General features: G+C 32.3%; 1 protein-coding gene across 2 annotated transcripts in view; it reads left to right on the forward strand.

The window, feature by feature from the left end:
• PCDH17 (protocadherin 17) overlaps positions 1 to 23,730 on the forward strand; it is a 96,429-nt gene that overhangs the window by 40,097 nt on the left and 32,602 nt on the right. Inside the window, exon 4 of one of the 2 annotated variants that reach the window (XM_081215094.1) lies at positions 16,879 to 17,195. The exons of the other annotated variant lie outside the window; for it this stretch is intronic. Within the exon in view, the coding sequence (XP_081071220.1) occupies positions 16,879 to 16,991 (113 nt within the window). The 3' untranslated portion in view covers positions 16,992 to 17,195. Of the gene's footprint in view, positions 1 to 16,878; positions 17,196 to 23,730 lie in introns of those variants that run through there. 2 annotated transcript variants of the gene reach the window in all.

Consider the following 23,730-nt stretch of genomic DNA (forward strand, 5'->3'; position numbering starts at 1 on the left):
CTATAATAGAAACAGGTTATTTTAGCTTCTCTCAGTGTGATTAAAAAAAAAATCTCAAAGAATGTAGTTAGTTTTTTTTTTTTCTATTTGAGTTCAGTTTTGTGCTCTGCCTCTCTGTTTGTCAATTAGATTTTTCCCCATACATTCCCCATCAAATATTAAAGGTAGGCAGGTAGGTTAGTGGGTAGAGAGAGAGAGAGAGGGAGAGAGGGAGATAATAGGTAAAACAATCCATATGTTTTGGAATGTGTATGGTGCCATAGTAGCAAATTCCCTAGAAAGGCATATATATATATCTATATATATATCTCTATATATATATATAGATATATATATAGATATACATATATATTTCTATTTAGTAAGTCATTATTTATCAGAAAATGACACAGAAAATTGAGCAAAATACATTTTATCTTATTCTGCTGATTTTATATTTTGGAATGACAAAAACTAATTTATATCAAGAACTAATAAAATACATAATGTTACTTCTGTAAAGAAGAGTTATACACAGTTTTATAAAGAACAAAACTCTTTCAAAAATTTTTGCGGGTAACTTATTCTTTATACCTCAGAATACTATTTATACTTTGACTTCTTTATTTTTATCCATCAGAAACCTTGTAGAGTATTTTGATTGTTAGCAATAAGTGTTTTGTTTTTTCTTTTAAAAGGCATAATAAGCTTTCCCCAAAATTCAGTAGTCTCTGTTGATTCCCAAATAATAAATGAGCAGTTTTTATAAAAGCTGACTGGCAATTTTTCTGAGCTTGTTATTGATAACTGAGTGACTGTTCTCAATTTTCCAAGGATAATCAGTCTTCTGATATCTTTATAATTAACTGAAACTAAGTCTTTGAATTGAACTCTGAAGCTAGTGGAGTAGCATTGTACATCGTGAGTACTCATGGCCTGTGCTAGCGATTGCACTGGAAGCTCACCAACACAGGATGTAATGCCCCATGGGGGCCAGATATTGGTCCCTTCCCTAGTGACTGGATTCCAGGACATTTCTGAGCCTCAGGAGTTGCTCCAGTCAAATTATTTTTCAGTTCTCATCTTATTTAATTGCCTTATAATTTGTTTTATTCTATTCAATTCTGTGCCTCCCCCATTCTCTCTACTGTTAGAAAAATCTGACTTCTTAAATTACATTCTGGGTTCAAAATATTTCACAATGGAATCACTGAGTAAAATCTAATAAAATATAATCAATAGAAAGTTGAGAATAATGGAAATAACAAATAAGCTAGGTTTTCTCCAGTGAATTCAGTTTTAAAACTAAATTGTGTTTTTAAGGGTTGCCTTCCCTCTTCCCAGAGGACATTCTAGAAAACTACAAAAACTAAAGCTAAAGAATTGTTTTTTGCTGTCGTTCCTTTCTTTCTTTAAGTCAGTGTTTGAATTTTGCTTGTGGGCCCCATATTCAAAACAGGATTAGGCTAGTTGGAAGGATTTTAGTATTTGTTATAGGAATTCAGAGTATGGCAAGGCTCTGACCTCCACTTATTCTAATTTTCCTCCCTAATTCACTGCATAATGAATGCAATTTCACCATATTTCTAATTATGTGAAAGGAAAACAGTTTAATGTTTGTACAACCTATACTTTACATGAAGGAGATATTTATGAAAGCAATAGTAAGGAAATGGGAGAATATATGTTGAGGTCCTTGTCCACTGAAGTGAGGATGGAGCCACACATTTAGGATTTGGAAGGAGGTTATTGAGACAGAGAGTTGGGATGCTGAACACAAACTTGACCTACCTTTCAATTTCCCCTAGAACTGACCCTGAATAGAAAAGTACTAGCATAGGGCTTCCCTGCTGGCTCAGTGGTTGAGAGTCCGCCTGCCGATGCAGGTGACACACTGGGAGGACCCTGCGTGCCGCGGAGTGGCTGGGCCCGTGAGCCATGGCCGCTGAGCCTGAACGTCTGGAGCCTGTGCTCCACAGTGGGAGAGGCCACAACAGTGAGAGGCCCGCATACCGAAAAAAAAAAAAAAGAAAGAAAAAAAGAAGAAAAGTACTAGCATAGTACTTTTATATTCTCAAGATTTTGTTCTGTTTTCTCTTCTGCATTATGGTTATTGCAGTCTGAACCTTCCAATCAAGCAGTGTCTTTTCCTAGGCCTACCTGTTACAGGCAACAGCAAATCCACTTCTGCGGAAGCAAGAACATGAAGGTGGTGACTGTGTCCATCCTCCCAGCAGCCATCTGGCGATCTATGAAAATCATTTTTAAAAGAAATGTTGCTATAAACTTATTAATAGGAAATTTGTCTTAGGAAGGAAATGGGAAATTACTGCCATATATTGAGGGTGGGAAGGAACTTTGAATATTTAATGCCAGAGAGGAATCATTTACAAATTTTTAGAAGCACTGCTACTTTATGATTTGCATATGTGGTATTTAACAAATTGTATTATTTGCCAAGAATTCATATTATTTTCAAGTCCTGTAAGTTTTTATTAGGCTACATCTATCCAAGAGCAGGGCAATATCAATTTTATCACCTCCCTGTGCTATCTATTAGGGCCTTCCCAATTCATCTGGCCTTACATTTTACTAGACAAAATATTTCTCAAACTGTGAGCAGTTTCATTTTGTTTTTGCTTACCAGGTTTTGCAACCACCCCACAGTTCACCTAACTTTAAAAGTTTCAATGACATCTCTTTTTCTCGTGTGCAAACATCTGCTTCCAGAATCCAGCATCTGGTATCATGAAAATAGAGAGATTTTATCACCCTCCCATTTGTTGCTCATCGTAAAGCCTCTCTAACAAGTGTTGCATGATTTACTATAGACTCACTGTGATTTTGAGATTCTCTTGCTTTTAGTAAGCACGGCAATGACTTTTCCTGAAACATTCCAATTAGGAAATGCTGGAACAGTATTTCCCAAACTTTTGACACTCATTTTGCCTTATACTTGGGGCAGGGGAACCCTCCCCAGCCTTAGAATTACACACTCTCTCAAATATTCCCAAACAACCAGAGGATTTTACTTTTTGTGTTTTTTTTTAATATAGATAATGACAATATTTTTTTCATTTTTATAAATAAAATTCTATACTAATATTACATACATTTTTTATGAAAGCAGGAGTGTGTCCACAAATTCTAAAAAATATAAAATATTTATCAGCTCATCCGTTAATTAAGAATTGTAAGAATATAATGTTATTAGGTCTAAAACTTCTCCCAGCAATTTCCTGTTATTTCACTTTAATAGCATGTCTAATATTACAGGTTCTCTATTCTTTTGAAAGCCGTATTACAAAACGTTAGGGTAAGAATCCTTGAAGTATAATTCCCCTATTGTATAGATAAGAAAACAGATTAAGTGATTTCCATGGGGTCTTCAAGTTAGTGACGGAGGTAGCACTAGTTCCAGGTTTATTATTTTCTGTCTAGAGCCCTTTCCATCCTTCTGTGTAATTTCTGTGACACATTAATAGAGACCTCGAAGCCTCTGAACAAGTACTTCAGATTTATCATCACACTTCTTTTCCTTATTAATTTGAAGATGTCAACTGCCAAGCTTTAGAGCTTCATTCTTGATTCTTTCATATATATTGAATAAGTATTTCACATATTCATATATGTAATATATATTGAATAAAACCTCCAAAAGGTCAATTAAATGTATCATTCCAGAAGTTAGACACTGACACTACTGGATTGTTTGTCACTAAGCACTAGGATGTAAATATTTCTTCAATCTGGACACAGTATCTATACCTTTATTACCTGTGCGTCCTTGATACTTTCTTAGTGTGCTGAGGAATGGTGGTGCCAAGAGAGATTTTCAGTCATTCATTCATATATTCAATCACTTAATTTTTCTTCTAATAAATGACTGTGCCCGGGATACAAAGATGCACTAAAGCGCAGGCTGGGTCCTCAAGAAGCTCACACTGTATTAAGTGAATTTGACATAAAAACCATGAGTTTGGTTCAGTGAGAGAGAGATATGTCCTGAGTATTAATGGAGTCAGGAGAATGGAAACCCGGCTCAGATTTGGAGGCTCAAAGAACATTCTTGGAGAAGAACACATCTGAGCTGACCCTTCAAAAAATGTTTGGCTTAGTTGGCCGAGTGAAGTTGGGAGAGGGAAGATGATGGCCACTCTCAGAAACATAGGTGAAAGGAAGCAGTGCATGGCAAGCTACTGTTAGACGCATGTGAGTAGTGATATGTGAGAGTGGGAATGGAAGGTAGAGACTGGGGAGGTAAGTAGAAGCCCAATGATGGGACCACTGAAAGGCAGCCCTTGAAGGTTCAGGAGGTGGCAGTTCAAACTTTCATTTTAAAGGGATGATTTTTATGACAATGTCTTGGGAGATAGGAATACAATTAGGAAGCTGGGCAAGTAATACATGGCAGGCAAAATGAGGCTTAGAGTGGTGAAGAGGTAGTAGGAATGGAACAAAGTGAAAAATTAAAAACTTATTTTAATACACACCACTACTTTTATGATTCTAATGAATTGCTTAGAAAAAAATCATTTGATGCCCAAGTAAATTTAATAGAACTTGAATTATTTAATGCATTTTAATGCATTTAAGTAAGATTTTATGTAATATAGACCACATATATTAAATGATCACATAAATATTTGAAACTTTTAGCATTTTCTCTAAATGACCAATGCTTATTTCTACATAGAAATCGATTTAATAAAGAAATTTACCATTCAAGGATGCAGGGGAAAAAACAAACAAACAAGCAAAAAACTTCAGTTAACCAGATCTTTGAGAAAACTTTCAGGAAGCAGTAAGGTAGTATAAAACTTTCTGTGATAAACATTAGGATTGTGATTTGGATAACTGAGTTCAATTTACTAAATGGTAAAAACAGGGTGAGGTCATCATGGGGAAACATTTGGGAAGTAAAAAGAGTTTAGATGACTTAGAAACTACAGTTGCTGGTGTTGTATTAGATAGGGTAAAAGAAGATATGTTTGAGTTCCCAAGGTTAAAAGAAAGTTTAATCATTTCCTTCGGGAATGTCTTATGTTTAAATAATCTGAAATCTTTTGAGCAATGAACAAGGAATGTCTGGAGTTTTTGAGCCCAGAATGTCACTGTGGTCTGTTTCACAACCTATTTTTTTTGTTTGTTTTTTTTGTTTTGTTTTTTTGTTTTTTTGCGGTACATGGGCCTCTCACTGTTGTGGCCTCTCCTGTTGCGGAGCACAGGCTCTGGATGCGCAGGCTCAGGGGCCATCGCTCACGGGCCTAGCTGCTCCACGGCATGTGGGATCTTCCTGTACTGGGGCACGAACCCGTGTCCCCTGCATCGGCAGGCGGACTCTCAACCACTGCGCCACAGGGAAGCCCTCACAACCTCTTTTTGTCATGATAATGACTGTGCTTTTATTTGAAATGTTAACATTTTCTCAGAAGCACATAGTGAACAGTAACCTCTTAATGGATAAACTAAGAATTAAGAGTAAAATAGGAAAATTTCCAGCTGCCAGATATCTCTTAATCAGTAATCTCTAAAAGGTATTCAGAATATTAATTAATGGTTATAATAGAAGTGTATGCATGGCACATTGCTCCAATTCCGAATTCATTTGACAGAATGAAATTTTCGCTGGTTAACTTTTATTTTATTCTCATTTACATTTCTACCCTTGAATATTAAAGGTAATTTTATGTTCTGTATTTCATAAGTGGAAAATAAATTACTTCTGAAACTTTTAAAGAAGGGTAAATGGTTGGAATTATCAAATTTGAAAGTGATCCACAAAACACCAGTAATGACTTGAGAGAGAGCACTGAAACATATTCCCATTGTGTGGAACTGTCCCCTTGATGTCCACGAAGGTTCCTAGAACGTTTCTGTAGGCCTTTTGAAGTCTTCAAATTAGAAATAACTGTTTGATTAAACACAATCTCAATTGGATTTAAATTTGCATTTTATAGACTTGACTGACTCTTTCAGGTCATTCTTATTGAAAGAAACCAACTCTTAATTAACAAAAATTCTAAAATTGTTTCATCGAAAGAATAGCTATGCAGTAGTTCTCTGGGTGGGGGAGGGGGCTCACATTCATTGTTGACGTGTATTGTGCTTTTCATTTGGATTCAGTAAAGTGTGACAAAATTTTATGATCAAAATGGATAAAAGATGTATACATTTGAATGCTAATTTGACCATGAATACCTGAAAAGATTAATGGGATTTTTGTCCACACAAAAGGATGGGTTACAGACTCTCTTGTGGTGCACTTTTCCCTTATATACCACCATTAGTATGTCTAAGGCTGAATCTGTGGAGGGAACTCCCTCAGGGGAGGGAATTATTTTCCCTAATCAGGTTAAATATAATCAGGATGTTTAGAATCCCATGAGAGTATTTGGTCAGGATAAGCTGTGTAGGGAGAGATTGTTCATTTAGTTCACTTATAGTGCAGTGGGGTACAGACAGCTTTGGAAATTCTTCCTCTGCTGAAAAAGCTTAGTCCATTCACTCCCCGACCCACTTTCCATTTTCTCTGAAATCTTTAGAGGTCATGGGCTTCTCTTTTTGCACAATTAGGTAATTAGTGCATTTATTTATTTATTTTTTCTCGTTTTTTAAAATTTATTTTTTATTGAAGTATAGTTGATTTAAAATGTTGTGTTTAATTTCTGCTGTACAGCAAAGTGATTCAGTTATACATATATATGTATTTCATATTCTTTTCCATTATGGTTTATTATAGGATAGTTCCCTGTGTTATACAGTAGGACCTGTTGTTTATCCATCCTATATATATTAGTTTGAATCTGCTATTCCCAAACTTCCAATCCATCCCTCCCCAACTCCCCCTCCTCTTGACAACCAAGTCTTTGCTCTATGTCTGTGAGTCTGTTTCTCTTTCATAAATAAGTTCATTTGTGTCATATTTTAGATTCCACATATAAGTAATATCATATGGTGTTTGCCTTTGTCTGACTTATTTCACTTAGTATGATAATCTCTAGCTCCATCCATGTTGCTGCAAATGACATTATTTCATTCTTTTTTATGGCTGAGTAGTATTCCATTGTATATATGTACCACATCATCTTTATCCATTTATCTCTCAGTGGACATTAAGGTTGCTTCCATGTCTTGGCTATTGTAAATAGTACTGCTATGAACATAGGGGTGCATGTATCTTTTTGAATTATAGTTTTGTCTGGATATATGCCCAGGAGTGGGATTGCAGGATCATATGGGGATTAGAGTTCTCCTCTACATTTTCATAGGACAGGGCCCAGGGTGAGGTCAGTGAGTCAGTTGCCTGAGGCATAGAATTCAAGGGGGCATCAAAATTCTCAAGAATCCAGGTAAACTATATTCGAATGGAATACTTTTCAAAAATCAAAATTCAATGCACAAACCATGATGAACAAAATATCAAAATTTTAGAGGTCAATGTCATGCTGAGGCATCTTAGAGCCTGAGGCTAAAGGAAAAACATGTGCTCCTTTTAATAGACACAAACTCATCAGTAGTATATTCAAAATATACCTTTTTGCTTATTTCAGTTTTTATTGAGAGAATTACCATATTTGACCATTTCTCCTGTCCAAGGGTTAATTTTGAATAATTTTGAATTAGCTTAAGCTGATATAAAATTATAATAAATTAGGTTTGGGTTTAAATAAAACATTTAAATTAAAAATAATACTGTGAATTTTAACATACCAACTTTTCAATTTTTCATTATTTTTTCAACTACTTTAAATGTTCTGGGAAAATTCACCATTTAAAAATACATAAAATCGTGTATATTGGGGTGCACAAGTTTTCCTTTCCTTTTGCATCAGGCTTCAATATGGTTCATATTGAATATGGCTGATACTGCTTTTTCACTTACCCAGTTCAAAATTTTATATTAGTTAACTATTCTTTTTTTAATTTAATTTTATTTTTTTATACAGCAGGTTCTTATTAGTTATCTATTTTATATATATTAAGTAATTCATGCATTTAAAAGTTCTTTGGGAAAAGTGTTTTTATACAGCAAGTATAATAAAATTTTCCATTTCTGTACTAATCAACACATAATAACACAACCAATCTATTTTTTTCATCAGGGAAAAAGCAAGGTTAGTGACTATTATATCTGAGGCTGATCTTTCTCTTTAATTCAAAATTTGTTTTTGTTTTTTGCAACTACTACTGACATTTAATTATCAGTTGCTTAAATATTTGTAGAAATGCTGTATATTATATAAAGTTGCCTTAATATATCATCAAACACACAGAAGACTTGAAACTTTCTACAACTTCATAATGGATGTTAGGTCAGGAATCAGTATACTCACTTCTAGTCTTGGTTCAGTAGTAATACCAGTTGCATATCTGTCTTTGACTCTGACCTTAACTTGCTGGTTCTTAAATGCCTTATCTATAAATGGAAGGACCAAACCAGATTATCTCTAATATACCTTACCACCCTATAATATTCTAGTATACACAGACATAAGGAAACTGAAAAGTTTTGCCACTGTAAGACTGATTTTGCAGCCTCTACTTGAATTCTGATGATTATTTTCTCAGTATAGAAATATGATTAATTTTACATAGGTAATAGCAATAAGGATTCATTAGAGAGATAATTTATTTGTACCATCCCAAATTCTCAGCAACCCTGTTGTTGCTGAATGATAAGGATGATGACATATTAATAATTATTTCTGAGCAATAAGGTTCACTTATGTAACACGTTTTTACTGAGTATCTATAATAAGCCAGATACGTTGTAGAAAGAGTAGACAGGAGTCCTCATGGAGAATATGGCTTTCTAGCCACCATACGAAAAAAATGGGGCAGTATAGCCATGAAGGAAATGAGGATGTACAGCCAGGTAGCTCTCTGGAGAAGAGTTCCAAGCAGAGAGAATGACTGGTGCAGTTCCTGCTAGTCTGGCATATTGAATAAAAAGCACAAATTCCAACACAGCTGCGGCAGAGGAGGTGAGTTTGAGGCAAAGGAGGTGTCGGATAAGGAGGAAAGAACGTGGTAGATGGGCAATATTAGGACCATAATGGAGAGGACACAATTCCTTCTTATTTATCTTACTGATGATGCTTATGATCTGTTTATTAAAAGAATCATCGAAATAGAGTTCTCTTATAGTAAAATACAAAACTTTTGTGGGAATTATAGATTATAATCAAACTTGCTTGGAGATAAACTTTGTAAACATATTTGCATAATTTCTCATTAGGTGTCTTTGAATGTATCTGTCTATCTCTATTTCTGTCTATATCTGTATCTATACCTATATCCCTTAACACCTAGCAATATATATTGAACAAATCCCTGATCACTTAATTTCTTCAAAAGAAGTAGTCTGATTCATCTCAGCATTTAAACTCAAAATTCAAAACTCTGGTTGAACAATTCTTTATTGAAGCATAATTCTATTTTGGGAAAATTGTATGTAATACACATACACACATATTTTATAAATATTTTGATAAATAATGGGCTATTCCAGTGATCTCACGGGCAACATACTGTTGGAGATATCTTTTACAATAATATCATTTATTATTTTCCTAAGAAGTGATCCTAGGAACAAATTATTGTTTCAGAGAATATAAATGTTTCTTAAAGTTCTTGATAAAAAAATAAAACTTTATAGGATTTAAAATAAAATTAATAAGCTATAGATTTCTCAAATTTTTCATGTGCAAAACCTGCCCATTTTCCATGATATTCATGAAGGAAATATTCTGAAGGAAATATAACTAGTTTTTCATATTTCATGTTTAACTAGGTTTTAGGAATCATGTATGAAAAAATAATTATTTTAATTTTTACACCAGCATCTTAACCATATTTCTGCTGGGTTTTTATTATATTGTTTGTATTATTTGGGCAAAAATGTTTTCACAAATTAGTTTTAAGAATTATTATAATATCAGCTTAGTGTAATAGAGTTTAGGGGATTGTGTTCAAAGGTTCTTTATCCAAATAGAATGTAAAGAGATCATTGAATGAAAAAAGAGACTTTAGTTTTTAGATACGGCAGTTTATGAAACGTAAAATTGTTACCGTAATGTTCATGAAGGAATATACCTTGTTTTATCAAATTATGCAACTGAAACTGGATGAAAAAAGTGAAGATGACTAAAATCATTAATTTTTAGTAGGTGAGAAATATATTTAGTATGATGTATCTACGATCAGAGAATTTGACTTCCGAGTAAAACTGAAAATACTCATTGGTAGACTAAAAAGTGATTCAATGAATGAGCCATAATACAAATCCTTATAATACATATCTAAATAGCATGATTTATGCGTGATGATGTGTGATGTGTAAATTGTGAAGTCTTTACCTCTTACCAGATACAGTCTTCAAAATAATTTAACCAAAGCATGTTCACTAATTTCATTACTCTAACTAGCTATATTGTATGTCCTTCATTACACGTATAATATAACTATATAATCTTTGAAAATGGTGTTCCTTGTGATTTTTAAATTCAGTATCAGTATTTTGGGAGAATCATTTTGTAGTCAGCTAACTTCAATGCATTTGAGTTAAAAATTACATCTTCTGAAAAAATGTCTTCAATACACTTTTAATTTTCATCTTCTCTTTCTTATTGGAGTTATAATAAATTAATTATTCTTTGGTGACATTTGCCAAATCATTAATCAAAAATGTTTCTCAAATTGAATACTGAGAAATTATGGGCAAATATTTAAATGTTACAGCAAAATTCTGTTAAATGAATAAAATAGAAAATGAAAAAAATATTTTCTTCATTTGAAATGAACTTCATTCACTCATTGATTCATAACCATTTTAATAGAGCATAGTGACAGAATTTAATGGCATGACCATAGTATTTACTATCCAATATGGCTCATAATTTTTAGGATGAAAGGGACACTTTTATTACTTCACTGACAAGATTTTTCAGGACAAATACGAATTTATGGTCAGCCTAATATACAGGGATTTTTTAAAATAATGGGATAAAAAGTGATTGTGTAGGAAAATCAAAATATAAGTAGAATAGAGAGATAAAAAATTGAGAAGTAAAAATTGTTGTATTTGGCTCCTCTATGATTATTTTTCAAATGTTCATGTTTTCAACATTTGCATTTTAATTTTTAATAAGAATACTAGCTTTTTCGTTACTCATAGATGTAGAATGTGTACACATCAATTAAAAGTTTAATAGCTTTACAAAAAGCTTTACACATTCCTTATGTATTTAGAAGTGAAAATGGGTGGTTTAAAAGGGAATCTGTGAGAAAAAAAATTTAGAATTTAATTCATAGATAAAATGGCGTGTCTAGAATAATTTTAGCTGCTATCAAAGTGAAAGTATATTGTCCTTACATATTTTGCCTTTGCCTAAATCAATACACATATTAATATTATGCCAACTAATAAGGGTAATTTATTTTTGAATTAAAGGCAAACCTTTATTTGAATGCATGAGACTTTCTTTCAATATATACTAGAGCTTATTAAATTTTAATATAAATAAACCAATTTAAGGTGACTTATGGTTTAATAAATACCAGTGAGAACAGGAAGTTAAAAGGCTTATAAAATTCAGGAAGATAATTTCAACTTGATAATATTTCATGATGAAGACTGATAAAATTTTATCTTATCATTTTGCTTCATCCTCTATTTTATTGTATCCAGACATTGATATTTAGCATTTTTATGTTTTGAATAACAGTTTTATGCTTATTGCTAAATTGTCTGCAATTTTATGGATAAATAAATGATAGATCCTCCCATTCTCTGCCATGCCCAGGAAGCATGGTGGCAGTTTTCATTTCCATACATCAATTGAATGTTTCTTTAACTAGCTGCTCTCTTGGTTTATCAGCAATTAAATTTATTTGTATTAGTTTACTTTTACTTTTTACTATTTTAGTATTGTAATATCATTTGAGGTTAACTAGATTGATATTTGGTAATCTTATTTACATTGAAAGAAGACGTTCAAAGCCTTTTATTAAAATGAGTTAAAATAAACCATGAACTGGTTCAGCTACTTCTAGAGTAACTTAAATATAATATTTTATGTAATATAAAAGAATTAATGGGAATTCTAAAACGATGTATGTATTTCATATCTGTTTGGAACATCTCTAAAAATAGCAGTATTAGATGAAATAATCTAGAATGGAGGGGAAGAACACAGGTTAAATTTTATTTTAACATTCACTTATTCTAGATTATTACTTTTCTATTTTGTTTTCTTTTTAGACCCCTTTTTAAAGAGGAGAAAAAAATAACCTTTAATTTTTCCAACTCAGATTATAAAATTAAATCTCAATTTCAAAATGACTATTTCAAATTAAAATATATATATACATATATATGTATATATATAAACATATATTTGGCAGTAAGGTGATCTATATGATGCAGTCTGAATTTATATGAACTTATTTTACAGTCAAATTATTTTATGTTCATTTCTCTCATAAATAAACAGATATACTTTTAAGAACTTTAAGGATTTCTTCAGTTGAAGAAATAATGATGTCATTCAAATTTATTAGCTTTCCCATAGCCAAAAAGAAATCCATGATGCAGCTTGGATTGAGGTTACAGTTCCTGACTCTTCATCTCAAGGGATGTGCCTGTTGTCAGCACTTCCACTTTAAGATATTTCCACAATTTTCAGGTACCAAGAAAGCTAGTGCTCTTAAAGTAGTAAAGGTGAACACTGGAATACAGATCGACATTTTTTTCTATTTCAATATAACTCGTTGCTAACTGAAATAATATTTAAAGTATTTTTTTAAAAGGAAACATACATTCACTTTCATATTTTCTCAAATAATATTCAAATTTCAAGATTCAGACCTACTAAAAATTTTGCATTGCTTTTTCATATTTTATTTTCTAAAGTTTCAGCACATTACTAGAGGAATTGCAGATAGATCAGAGTGGATTCTGTGTATTATATTCAGCAATAGAGAATGAAATCAAATTGCTCAAAAGCACTTGGATTTATTACTTTAAATATTACAGTGAGGAACACAATAATTCAACATTGGTAATTGCTTTATTTTAAAATTTGCAGCTACACAGAAAAATATTTTAAGAAGAGTTAAACTATTATACGGAACTTTATTCCAGTCAAATAGTACTTTTCTTAATTATATAAGGTATTTTATGCTGCTTTTCTCACATTTTGTGATCTCTTATTGTCTTTGGAAAGTGTACATGTCAGAGAAAAACTAATGCAGTTTTATATATCCCTGATTTAAGAAGAAAACCTTAAAAAACTATTGTTTTTGCAGTTTTATATCCAATATTCTTTTATAACAATTCAAGCCATGTCTTCAGAGACCAATTAAAGCCAAAATAGTCTGTAAGAATACTTCCAATTTATAAACTGTAGATACATAAATTTTAGAGATCATATTGCAACATTCAGTGTGTTTTTTTTTTTTTTTTTTTTTTTAGGCAATCTACATAAAGAATGGCATATCAGGGAGGTCCAGATAATTGATGGCAACAGGTCTTGGATATTTCTTTTTTCTTTTTTTTCATTTTTTAGGAGTTTATTAATTAATTAATTAATTTTTGCTGTGTTGGGTCTTCGTTTCTGTGTGAGGCTTTTTCTAGTTGTGGCAAGCGGGAGCCACTCTTCACCGCGGGGCGCGAGCCTCTCACTATCGCGGCCTCTCTTGTTGCGGAGCACAGGCTCCAGACATGCAGGCTCAGTAGTTGTGGCTCACAGGCCTAGTTGCTCCACGGCATGTGGGATCCTCCCAGACCAGGGCTCGAACCCATGTCCCCTGCATTAGGCGGCAGATTCTCAACCACTGCGCCACCAGGGAAGCCCTGGATATTTCATAGCCAAGTTTTAAGGGTTTTTTTTCCAGATCAAGGTAGATGCAAAATGAAATCAATCCTACCTTGATGTGGCAAAAGTTGACTCAATTATTAAGATGGGAATGCTAGAAATAGGTAAACAAGTTCAAGTATATAAGTCATATGCTAGGTTTTCTCAGCAAAAGATGTTTCTTGTTAAAAATGTCTAAGGGAGAGCGTTTATCTCTGCAATAGATTTTAGGGCAAATCTAATTGCTACATTATAATAGCTACCTTCTTATCTGTAGAATTATGTCAGCAATACCTTGCATCCTTACCATAGAGAGCAATTGTTAGAATCCAATAAATAATGAATATGAAAATGTTTCAGTGAGAATGAAGAACTTTCTTCCTGTTCAATCTTGCTCTTACATGCCGGGATTTATCCTATGAAAAGTGTATGTCCAGTATTAGAAAAAGTGTTATGAAGCATTAGCTAACTCAGAATTTAGAAGCAAATTTTTAACCTTCCAAAATGAAATCTGTGCAAATTCATTTATTGTTGAATAAACACACAATACTAATTTCTGTCCCTAAAATAAAATCTAAAATGGTAAATTTATATTTTTACATGTCCTGAAATGAAATCTCTCCTCTTGAGTTCAGCATTTGATTATTTAAAAAATTTTAACCTTTTTAAAAAAAAATTGCGTCAAACTGAAAAACAGTAACAATATATAGTAGTATAATTGCTCCATTTTAATAGAGTCTATTTTTTTCCCCAGTCCTCAGAGAGCTCCTATGTAGGCCATTGCCAGATGTATCATTCTAAAGTATATTAATCAAGGATCTGAATCAGGATGGCAACTCCTGTGTGTTGAAAGAGCTGGGTCAGCATGTTTCTGTAATTCCCTGATGTGGAATAGAAAGATATTGGCCTTTTGTGCTATATAGATTTTAGTGTTTTCTATTTTATTAACTGCTTGATTACTGCTAAGTGTACCTGCTAAGTAGGACAAACTTTTTTTTTCCAGTAAGTGAAAGTCTTATTGTACAGTTGAATATAATTTTTAGAAAAGTTTCCCACTGGCTGCAAAAAAGTGAAATAAACTATGTTTTTCCTTTCCAAATACATTAAAATCAAGTGTATGGAAAGGAAGGGAAAGTTGAGTTCCCTTTTATCTATTATAGAATATCTGGTATAAAACAATGGCTCCAAGTATGTTGATAATTTACATCTTAAAAAATTAACTAACTCATAACAAAGAGGGACACGATGGGGTTTAGTTTGTTTGTAAATCATTGCCTCTTATTTAGCAATTCTAGCCTAATTCCTAGAATCTGACACGCTGCCAGAAGCAGGGCTTTTATGTAAAAACATACAAGATAAGGTTGAGATTACAAATAGAAGAAAAATAACAAAGAAAGAAAGAAAGAAAGGAAGGAGGAAAGAAAGAAAGAAAGAAAGAAAGAAAGAAAGAAAGGAGGGAGGGAGGGAAAGGAAGGGGAAATATTGGTTTCTAAAAGTAAATTATGTCTTCGGGAGAAATTGTATTTACTACAATTATTTTGAGGAAAATAACTCATTTTTAAGTTATAGTCTGCTGATTATTATTTTGTCCATCAAAGTAATCTTCTCTGCATTATGGTTAATTTTGGATAGAAAAATGAGGTTAAATTTAACCTCAGTGCATTGGAATACATATCTGCCACTTACCACCTTCTCTACTTTGTATCCAACCCTTTACATATATCAACACTGTCCTCACAGATTAAAAAAAAAAAAAAAAAAAAAAACCTCTGTAATTTAAATGTAAATCTCAGGTTACCAAAGAAGAGATTATGGCTCAGCAATTATTCTTGTACTTAAGTCTGCTCAAGATAGCTGTTTTGTTTCATGAAGAAATAGACATGAAGCAGAAAACCTGGGTTCTGGCTTATTTTTGCCACTTGCCCCTTTAACTCTAGATTTCAGGACTGTCTTTTGAAATTTAGAAATAATAACAAATTCCCCAACTTCTTTAAAGATGAAGTTTAATGTAGTGATGTATGTAAACACAGTTTAAACTCTATACATATATGATGTTATTATAACAACTGTTCTTAGCAAGAAATAGGAATAGATGGTTGATCTTTATATTTTATTTTAATTATTATTTTGGTTTTCCAGACCTGTTAGCATTTTATGAAAATACTATCTTGATTCTAGAATACAAAAAGAAGACCACAGATTGTATAAAATTATTTAAATCTTCAGTTTTAGAGGGCCAGATTCTCCTTACTTTATACATCTTCAAAACAGTAAGTTTGCAATTTTATATAAACTAATTGTATTTAGTCCTAAAATTTTAATAAATAAACCATAAAAACTGAATAGAGAAACATATGAAAATAGAATATCAATAGAAAATGTCAATGTTACTATAAATAGATTATTTTAACAAAGGAAAATACACATATATAATTTTTGTAAACAAAAACACGAAAATAATTGGACTGTTTTTAATTGCCTTAGAATTAATTATTTGCACTCTATCTTAAACTGTATCCACCAAAATACACTACATATTTCAAAACATTAATAGTGACATTTAAATTTATTTTTCTCATTTACACTGGGTAATGGAAGCTAGCAGTTCTCTATTCCAAGCAAAGTATAAGGTGCTACACATTTTGTGTATTAACAATGAAGATTAGATAGGAATTATAAATTGAAATTCATGAGGAAAAAAATATTTCCTTCTAAACGGCAGTAAAACTGCTAAGGTTTTTCTATGTTGTTAGTATGAGAGAGGAATCAGATATGAAGGTTGGCAGTGCTTTTACCTACTTAAATTCCTCCCACATTCACAGTTGATTGACACTCTCAACAAACTGATAATTGCCCACTTTATTTGTTTAAATAATTCTTAATTTTTTTTGGATTTTAAAGTAGACTTGAAGAAATCATTAGGAAATACTTGCATCAAGTGTAATCATTTGTGTGTGATATTTTATCATTTATTTATTTATCTATTTATTATTAAAATTCTACTTTTTTAGAGCAATAATTTGACTTTTTTTTTTTTTAGGGTGGGAGAATCCATCTCTTAAGGAGACAGTCTTCCATTTTTTTAGGCACCTGTTTACATTTTCAGATGGTTCTCTCCCCATTGAGCTGTATGTACTTATTTTTATTAAGTGAAAACCCCATGAATACAGGCTGGTTTTCCACTCTTTCTAGAATGTAATGGCTATACAGAGTAGTTCTTATTTATTCATGAAATGAAATGGTTTTTATGCATATTAGCCATATTGCAAAACTGCAATTTAGCAAAATTTTGCATGAGTGTTTTGTGCTAGAAATCAAAGATACCTTTTTTATTCCTGAAGAGATGCTAGTTTTTTAACCTATATTTTTAGATTTATGTTAGTTAACATGTTTAACATCTAATATATAAAACTTATTTAGAAGAAAATGCAAAGATGTTGCCAAACAAGCAAAATAGGGAAAATCATGTTAAAAAGCTAGTTGTCTCATATATCTAACATGAATAGCTCTGTTATCTTCTATGCTATATATTTAGGTTTATTATAACATGTTTCTACCAAAAGTGAACTATGAAAAAGTTGTTACCAAATTACAAGGTGATAAGAATGATTGCCTTTATATTCTCTTACATAGTATCAAAAGTCAAATACTCTAGATTGTTTTTTTTAAAGTCATATAATACTAATAATGAAATGAAACACAGAGTCTATATGTTTAGCATCCTCATCCTATAGCTCAAAACAAAAGTGATTTTTTTTTTAAGTCTACAAGGAGAGTTGTCTGGGGTACTTCAGATTAAATGAATTTAAAATATCTTTTGTTATATGAAATCAAATAGATAATAATTCTACTTTGGATTTTCATCATTCTTTTAAATATATTAAAATATAGTTTAGTATTCCATATATTCTTCAGTTTCTTCCATGGATAAATGAGTCATAGCAATGGAGAATCTAAATTCAATGACACTAAACACACGTAATCTTGGTAAAGCAGTAAAATGTATATTTTGGGGTAACAGTGTACACAAAGATTTCATCAAGTGGATTTTTACCTTGACCTGATGTATTTTGTGACATCTTAGACCAATAAAATGTTCTGAATTGATTGAGTTATTGCATTTCTTATATAAAAATTGGAGAGACTATATAGAGGGATACATATAAAAAGAGGAGAGGGTTTTATTTTTGTTATTTTATTTACTTTTAAATAACAGAAGATCCTTTGTTCATATGCTTATTTTCAGTACCATTACTGGGAGATAGATACTTGTGGGAACAAACTTTTCTTATTGACCTGTTAGGCAAATTGAGGCTACAGAGCATATAGGTGTATAGAGTCATATTTTTGAAGTAAAATCAAGGTTCAAATATTGGTCTTTAGTGGATTATAAATATCATACTGCTTTAATCTTCCTGATAAATTGATGCTGATTACAGGGTTCTGGTAATTATTCCTGCCCATGTTATTGAAAATACCAACAGCATATTATGTTATCCACAATTTCAATTAGTAATTTTGATCACTATGTAGTGAATTGAATTTATCTGCTTTACAGAAATCATTGAATAACGTGACCCTTTTGAAAAATACTACATATTCTCTTTCATTCTGAAGCTGATTCTTTTAGGTCATAGAGATAAAATTATCAGAGTTGTTGCCTTGCAGAAATGCCTTGAATACTACCAAAGCCGGCTTTCAGATCTAAAGAACTCAAATGAGTGGTCACCTTCTTGTTGTAGAGCATATATTTCTGAGGAAAAACAGTGATCTTTGGCACCTTGTAGAAAATCAGAATGAAATATGTCAGCTAACCATTTTATGCCAACAATCGAAATGCAAAAAGAATAATTAGAAAAGCCTTGACATCTTTTTTCCCCCACTCTGATTCATTTCTATGTAAACAGAGTTCCATTTTGACAATTGTTTAGCTCAAGGCACAGATTTGAAGTATTAGACATAATGGCAGATTTATTAGATTAACTTTTGCCAAATCTTTTAGTGTCCTAGATGATTACTGACCATGGTACAGCTGAATGGTTTCAGCTTGTATAATTGTAATGTGTGCATTCCCTTGCAGGCATTGATGCTATGTCAAAAGAGATATTAGAGGTCTATATTTAGTTATGTTTCATTGATTTGTATTTTTAAGGTTTGTGTCTGCGTGCGTGTGTGTGTGTGTGTGTGTGTGTGTGTGTAATAATTCATATCTCTGGTTTGTTTCTTCCTCAAATTAATAAAAAATGGTGAAAGTTTCTTCCTATTAATTTTCTAAATTTTTAAGAAACTATTCTCTTAGCTATCTTTCTAATTTTAATTATTGATCTGTTATTCTTTGATTACTCAAGTGAGCACCATCAGAATTCCTTCATCAAATTTGCACATTATATTTCTCCCTTTGTTTTGTATGATTAATTGACACCGTCTCTTTGCATACTTGCATTTTTATTCTGGATCTGATGCCTTTATATCCTTCTTTTATTTTTATATGTTGTTCTTTACTAGCTGCCTTCTCTATTAGATTTTTTACAAGACATGTTTTTATTACTACTTTTTATAACTTTTAATTTGATTTAAAGATTTATGATTAGTTTAATATTTTATACGGAGTTTTTCAAACATTCCCCTGTTTTTGTTCATGGTGGTGCCTATTGTTCCTCACAAAAGCAATAAAGATTTTTCTACTGCGTTTTTCTGTGTACATGGATGAAACATATTTTAATGCAGTCAGAAATGTACAAATATCTTCCAATTTTAAAGGATAAAGATTCATATAATTATCTAGACGAAATGTTGATTACAGATCTCAAATAACATTTTTGTCATATTTTTAAATAACCTTCTTGGAACAAATCAAGGGATTCTAAACTTGTCCTTTCTTTACTTTCTGGGTAGGTTATCATATGTCATGGTTTACTCAAAAAAATCTCTGTCTATACTTGTTGTTCAGGCATAATTATTAATAGTGGACTCTGTCACTTTCAGAGATACCCTAGGAAAAGAACTGTACTTGGGATCAGGAGAATAATTTTTGTTTTGCCACTACCTATTCTGGACCTCAGTTTTCTTGCCTGGAAAATGAAGACTTTTTTTGAATGATCTCTAGAATTCATCTCATTCCTAAAATATAAATTAGCACACATAATTACATCCCCTTTGAGATTTAAACTGTGCAAAGATTGTGTATACATATAAAAAATAGTTGCAATGAAAGAAGCTAAGATGAATATATTTGATTTAAGAGATAGCCTAATTGTAGGAGTGAATATTTGCTTTCTTTTGCTTAGAGTTATGTTGATATTGTCCAAGTACCTTTGGATAATATAAAATAAATTTATTAATGTAACTATCATTCTGTATGTGAGCAGTCAGTCATACACATGGAAACCTGAACTAGATCCAAGGAAAAGTTGAGGCCAAGCAAAAAAAAAAAAAAAAAAAAAAGAGTTAATGAGATGTAATTTTCTTGTGTCACCATTTCTTTGAATGTCAATAAACCGTAAGTAAACAATGAATAGAGGCCAAACTAAAAATAAACCTCCCTCATTATTTAATTCCAGTACTAAAGATCTAGTGGAAAAGAATTGTTAAAATGGAATTCAGTTTACTAAAAAAAATCAAAGAACGTAAAAGCTAGCATCACTTTTTCTTTAGTTTATTAAATTACCTTGCCACAGGATTGCTTTATCTATTTTGACTCCCTGATTTTTTTGAATTGTATTTTTTGAATTTTTTTAAATTGTAAAAGTGGAGGGTGGGGGAAAAATACCCTGTATTGTAGACATGGGACATTCATTCTAACTTCCAGAAGGTCTGCTTCTAATTTGCTTGTGGCTCATGTCAAATCCTTCACCTTTCTGGTATTTTTCAGATGTTTCCATTAAAGGATCTCTAAAGGCAGAGGACAGTAAAGGCAGAGGACAGTAAATGTATAATTATGAGTCATCGAATGACTGCTAGGGGTGTTTAATTCTCATGTTCTAATTTTAAAATACCTGTAATTTTACCCTCTGTTTTACGATAATATTTGCTTTACAGAGAAGTAATGATTTAAATTATTTTACATCTATTAATATTTATCTTCAGGAACATGTATCTTGCCTATTTTTGTTTTCCTTATCTTGAACACACTTTTCTGATAGAGAAGCATAGAGATAGGTGATCAACAGCTCTGGAATTCTGATTCCATCATTACAAAAATCATCTAGAAGGAAAGCATAGTGTGCCTTTATGACCTTTTCACCTCAATTGTAAATTAATATCACCCTCACAAAATTATGTGTTTTACTTATTGTATGCTTAAATTGGGGGTAAGGGTTATATTGAGCGTATTAAAGACAAAAGCAACAACAACTATATGTTTTGCTTTGTGATGCTAAAACAGAGTCCCAAAATGAGTAGTACTTGAAAGTACTTGAAAGAGGTTCTGCATTCAAACTGAGGTGTACAAATTGTATTGTACTTTCTTTGACTTGCCAATCCTGCCGTAGCGTTATAACCTACTCGTAGCATTCACTGAGTGGTTTTCATGAACTAAGTGCTTTGCATGCATCTGCTCATTTAATCCCCACAATAACCCTATGAAGATATTTCCATTTTACAGATGAGGGAGTGAAAGAATATAGAAGTTAAGAGATCTGACCTGGAACACATGTAGTAAGTCCTCAGATCCAGCTATAGTCTTTGCCAAATTCAAGTTCTGCCCTTCCTTAATGGTACAGCTGCCAAACACGATTTATACTTGTAAGAATCCAGCTCTAGAGATTGAAATCTTCAAGTCCCCTAGGGATTGTATGACTGTTCTCTCTTAGCCTCCGTTATGCTCTCTGAGTACTGAACGTGCTCAGCGGTATATATGCAGCTGCGTGTAGCAAGACAGGCTGTCTCTGACTTATAAATGACCTGGGACAAAGTGAGGGATTGGCATGGGCATGTATACACTACAAAACGTAAAATAGATGGCTAGTGGGAAGCAGCCGCATAGTACAGGGAGATCAGCTTGGTGCTTTGTTACCACCTAGAGGAGTGGGGTATGGAGGGTGGGAGGGAGGGAGATGCAAGAGGGAAGAGATATGGGGACATATGTATAGATATATCTGATTCACTTTGTTATAAAGCAGAAACTAACACACTATTGTAAAGCAATTATACTCCAATAAAGATGTTTTAAAAAAAATGACCCAAACACACGTAAGAACACTCTCTCTTCCTCACTGTCTCTGCCACACTCTGAACCCCTGCTGCTGACTGCATTCAGAAAGTGGGGAAAGGAAACAGACACAACTAGGACTGCTGGCCGACTCTCATGTGACATTGCTTTTCTGTGTCTCTGCAGAACTATGTATGCATGTGTGTGCAGGTGCACATATGTATTTGTGTGTTCTGTATTGATTTTGTTTTTATATCACCAGTTTACTTTTATTAAAATTTCACAATTGAGACATTTAAACTAGTTTTATAAGTGTTCTCATTTTTGTAAAGATGTAATCTCTTTGGCCAGGAAGCTGTTAAACAGTTAAATAAAAGTGTCTTATTTTTTCCTAAGTTTTGAGAGAATTAGAAGTTTATTAAGTCACATGAATTTGGATATAATTTAATTGTATTGCTTTTAGGTATAACATACATGAGGTATAAACTGCTTGACATGAAAGGAATTCTCTTGAGGAAGGAAATGTCTATAGGTAATTTGCGGGCATAGTGAACTTATGGGGAGAGTAAATTGGCCAAGGTGATATTTCCCAATTGGGGAAATAAAGGAAGTTTAATAAATTTAGGGATGAGAGAAATAGTGTTCAGTGGAGGAAAGATAAGCAGGGAGAGTAAAGGAGATTGGAATAAAACCAACTCATTTCATACATCTTCATGGAATCACTTCTGTGTATAGGAAGGAGGGAAATAGCTGTTTTTCCTCCACTTCCTATTATATTTTATTGTTCCCTATTGCTAGAACTTCAAATTAAAGCCAGAGTTAGCATTCATAGTACTATAGTTCAGCCACCCTGTGATTTTAGTAGGTTTTGTAAACTAAACTAAAATATATTTTATTATGACTTTTTAACATAGTAAAATACATTTTGAATTCCCAAAGTGAGAATAATGAATAAGCTTTCAGAACATAACTCATTTGCAATCGTGGAATATTTATATAAGCTCAGTATTTTCTATTACATGGATATTCAGTAGTGATGTTTGCTTTCTGTCATAAGAATGCTGACTTATCTTTTTCTTTTTAATGTCATTGTTATTGTTTTTGAGTTAGGGAAATTCACAGAGAAATTTTCAGATAAGATTTATTCTGCTTTATTTAGATATTTTAATACTCTTAGATACCTGTCCTCTGATTTCAAGGCTAAATGAATGAGAATTCAGCCATGTAAGTTTGTGGTCTCTGAGATTTAATCACAACCCAACCTGTACTTGTCAGTGTGCCATTTTGTTTTATCATCAAAGTTATATGAATTAAATGATTTCCCTTTTCCCTTTAGCCATCGTCAAGGATAATGATGGTTATCTGGCCATTATGCCTTCCTGACTTTTTGGTAGGCATTACAGATTACAAAATCTACTCACTAAAGCAGTCCAGTAGTCAGCAGAAATTTTGTAGGAAACCCAAAGTATACTGAACATTTTTCCCCTTTCATTATAGTTCTGATAATATAAGTCTGTTTTTAAAAACTAATTTTGTATTATATTTCCATGTCAGTATAAAGATTGGGAGCCAAATATCAGGAAAAAAATAATTTAATAGCTGTTTCCTACTGTAAAGCCTGGTTCGGTGACTCAAATTCCTACTAACAGCCCACTGAAACCTAAGATGTAGTCATGGTATTTGGAAGACATTATTTGAAACAAAGTGACAGTGGGTAATTTGCTATGCTACAAAAAAGCCAGC

This window comes from Mesoplodon bidens (genome assembly GCF_964165515.1).
Source record: "Mesoplodon bidens genome assembly, chromosome: 17".
In the NCBI taxonomy this organism is placed as follows: domain Eukaryota; kingdom Metazoa; phylum Chordata; class Mammalia; order Artiodactyla; family Ziphiidae; genus Mesoplodon; species Mesoplodon bidens.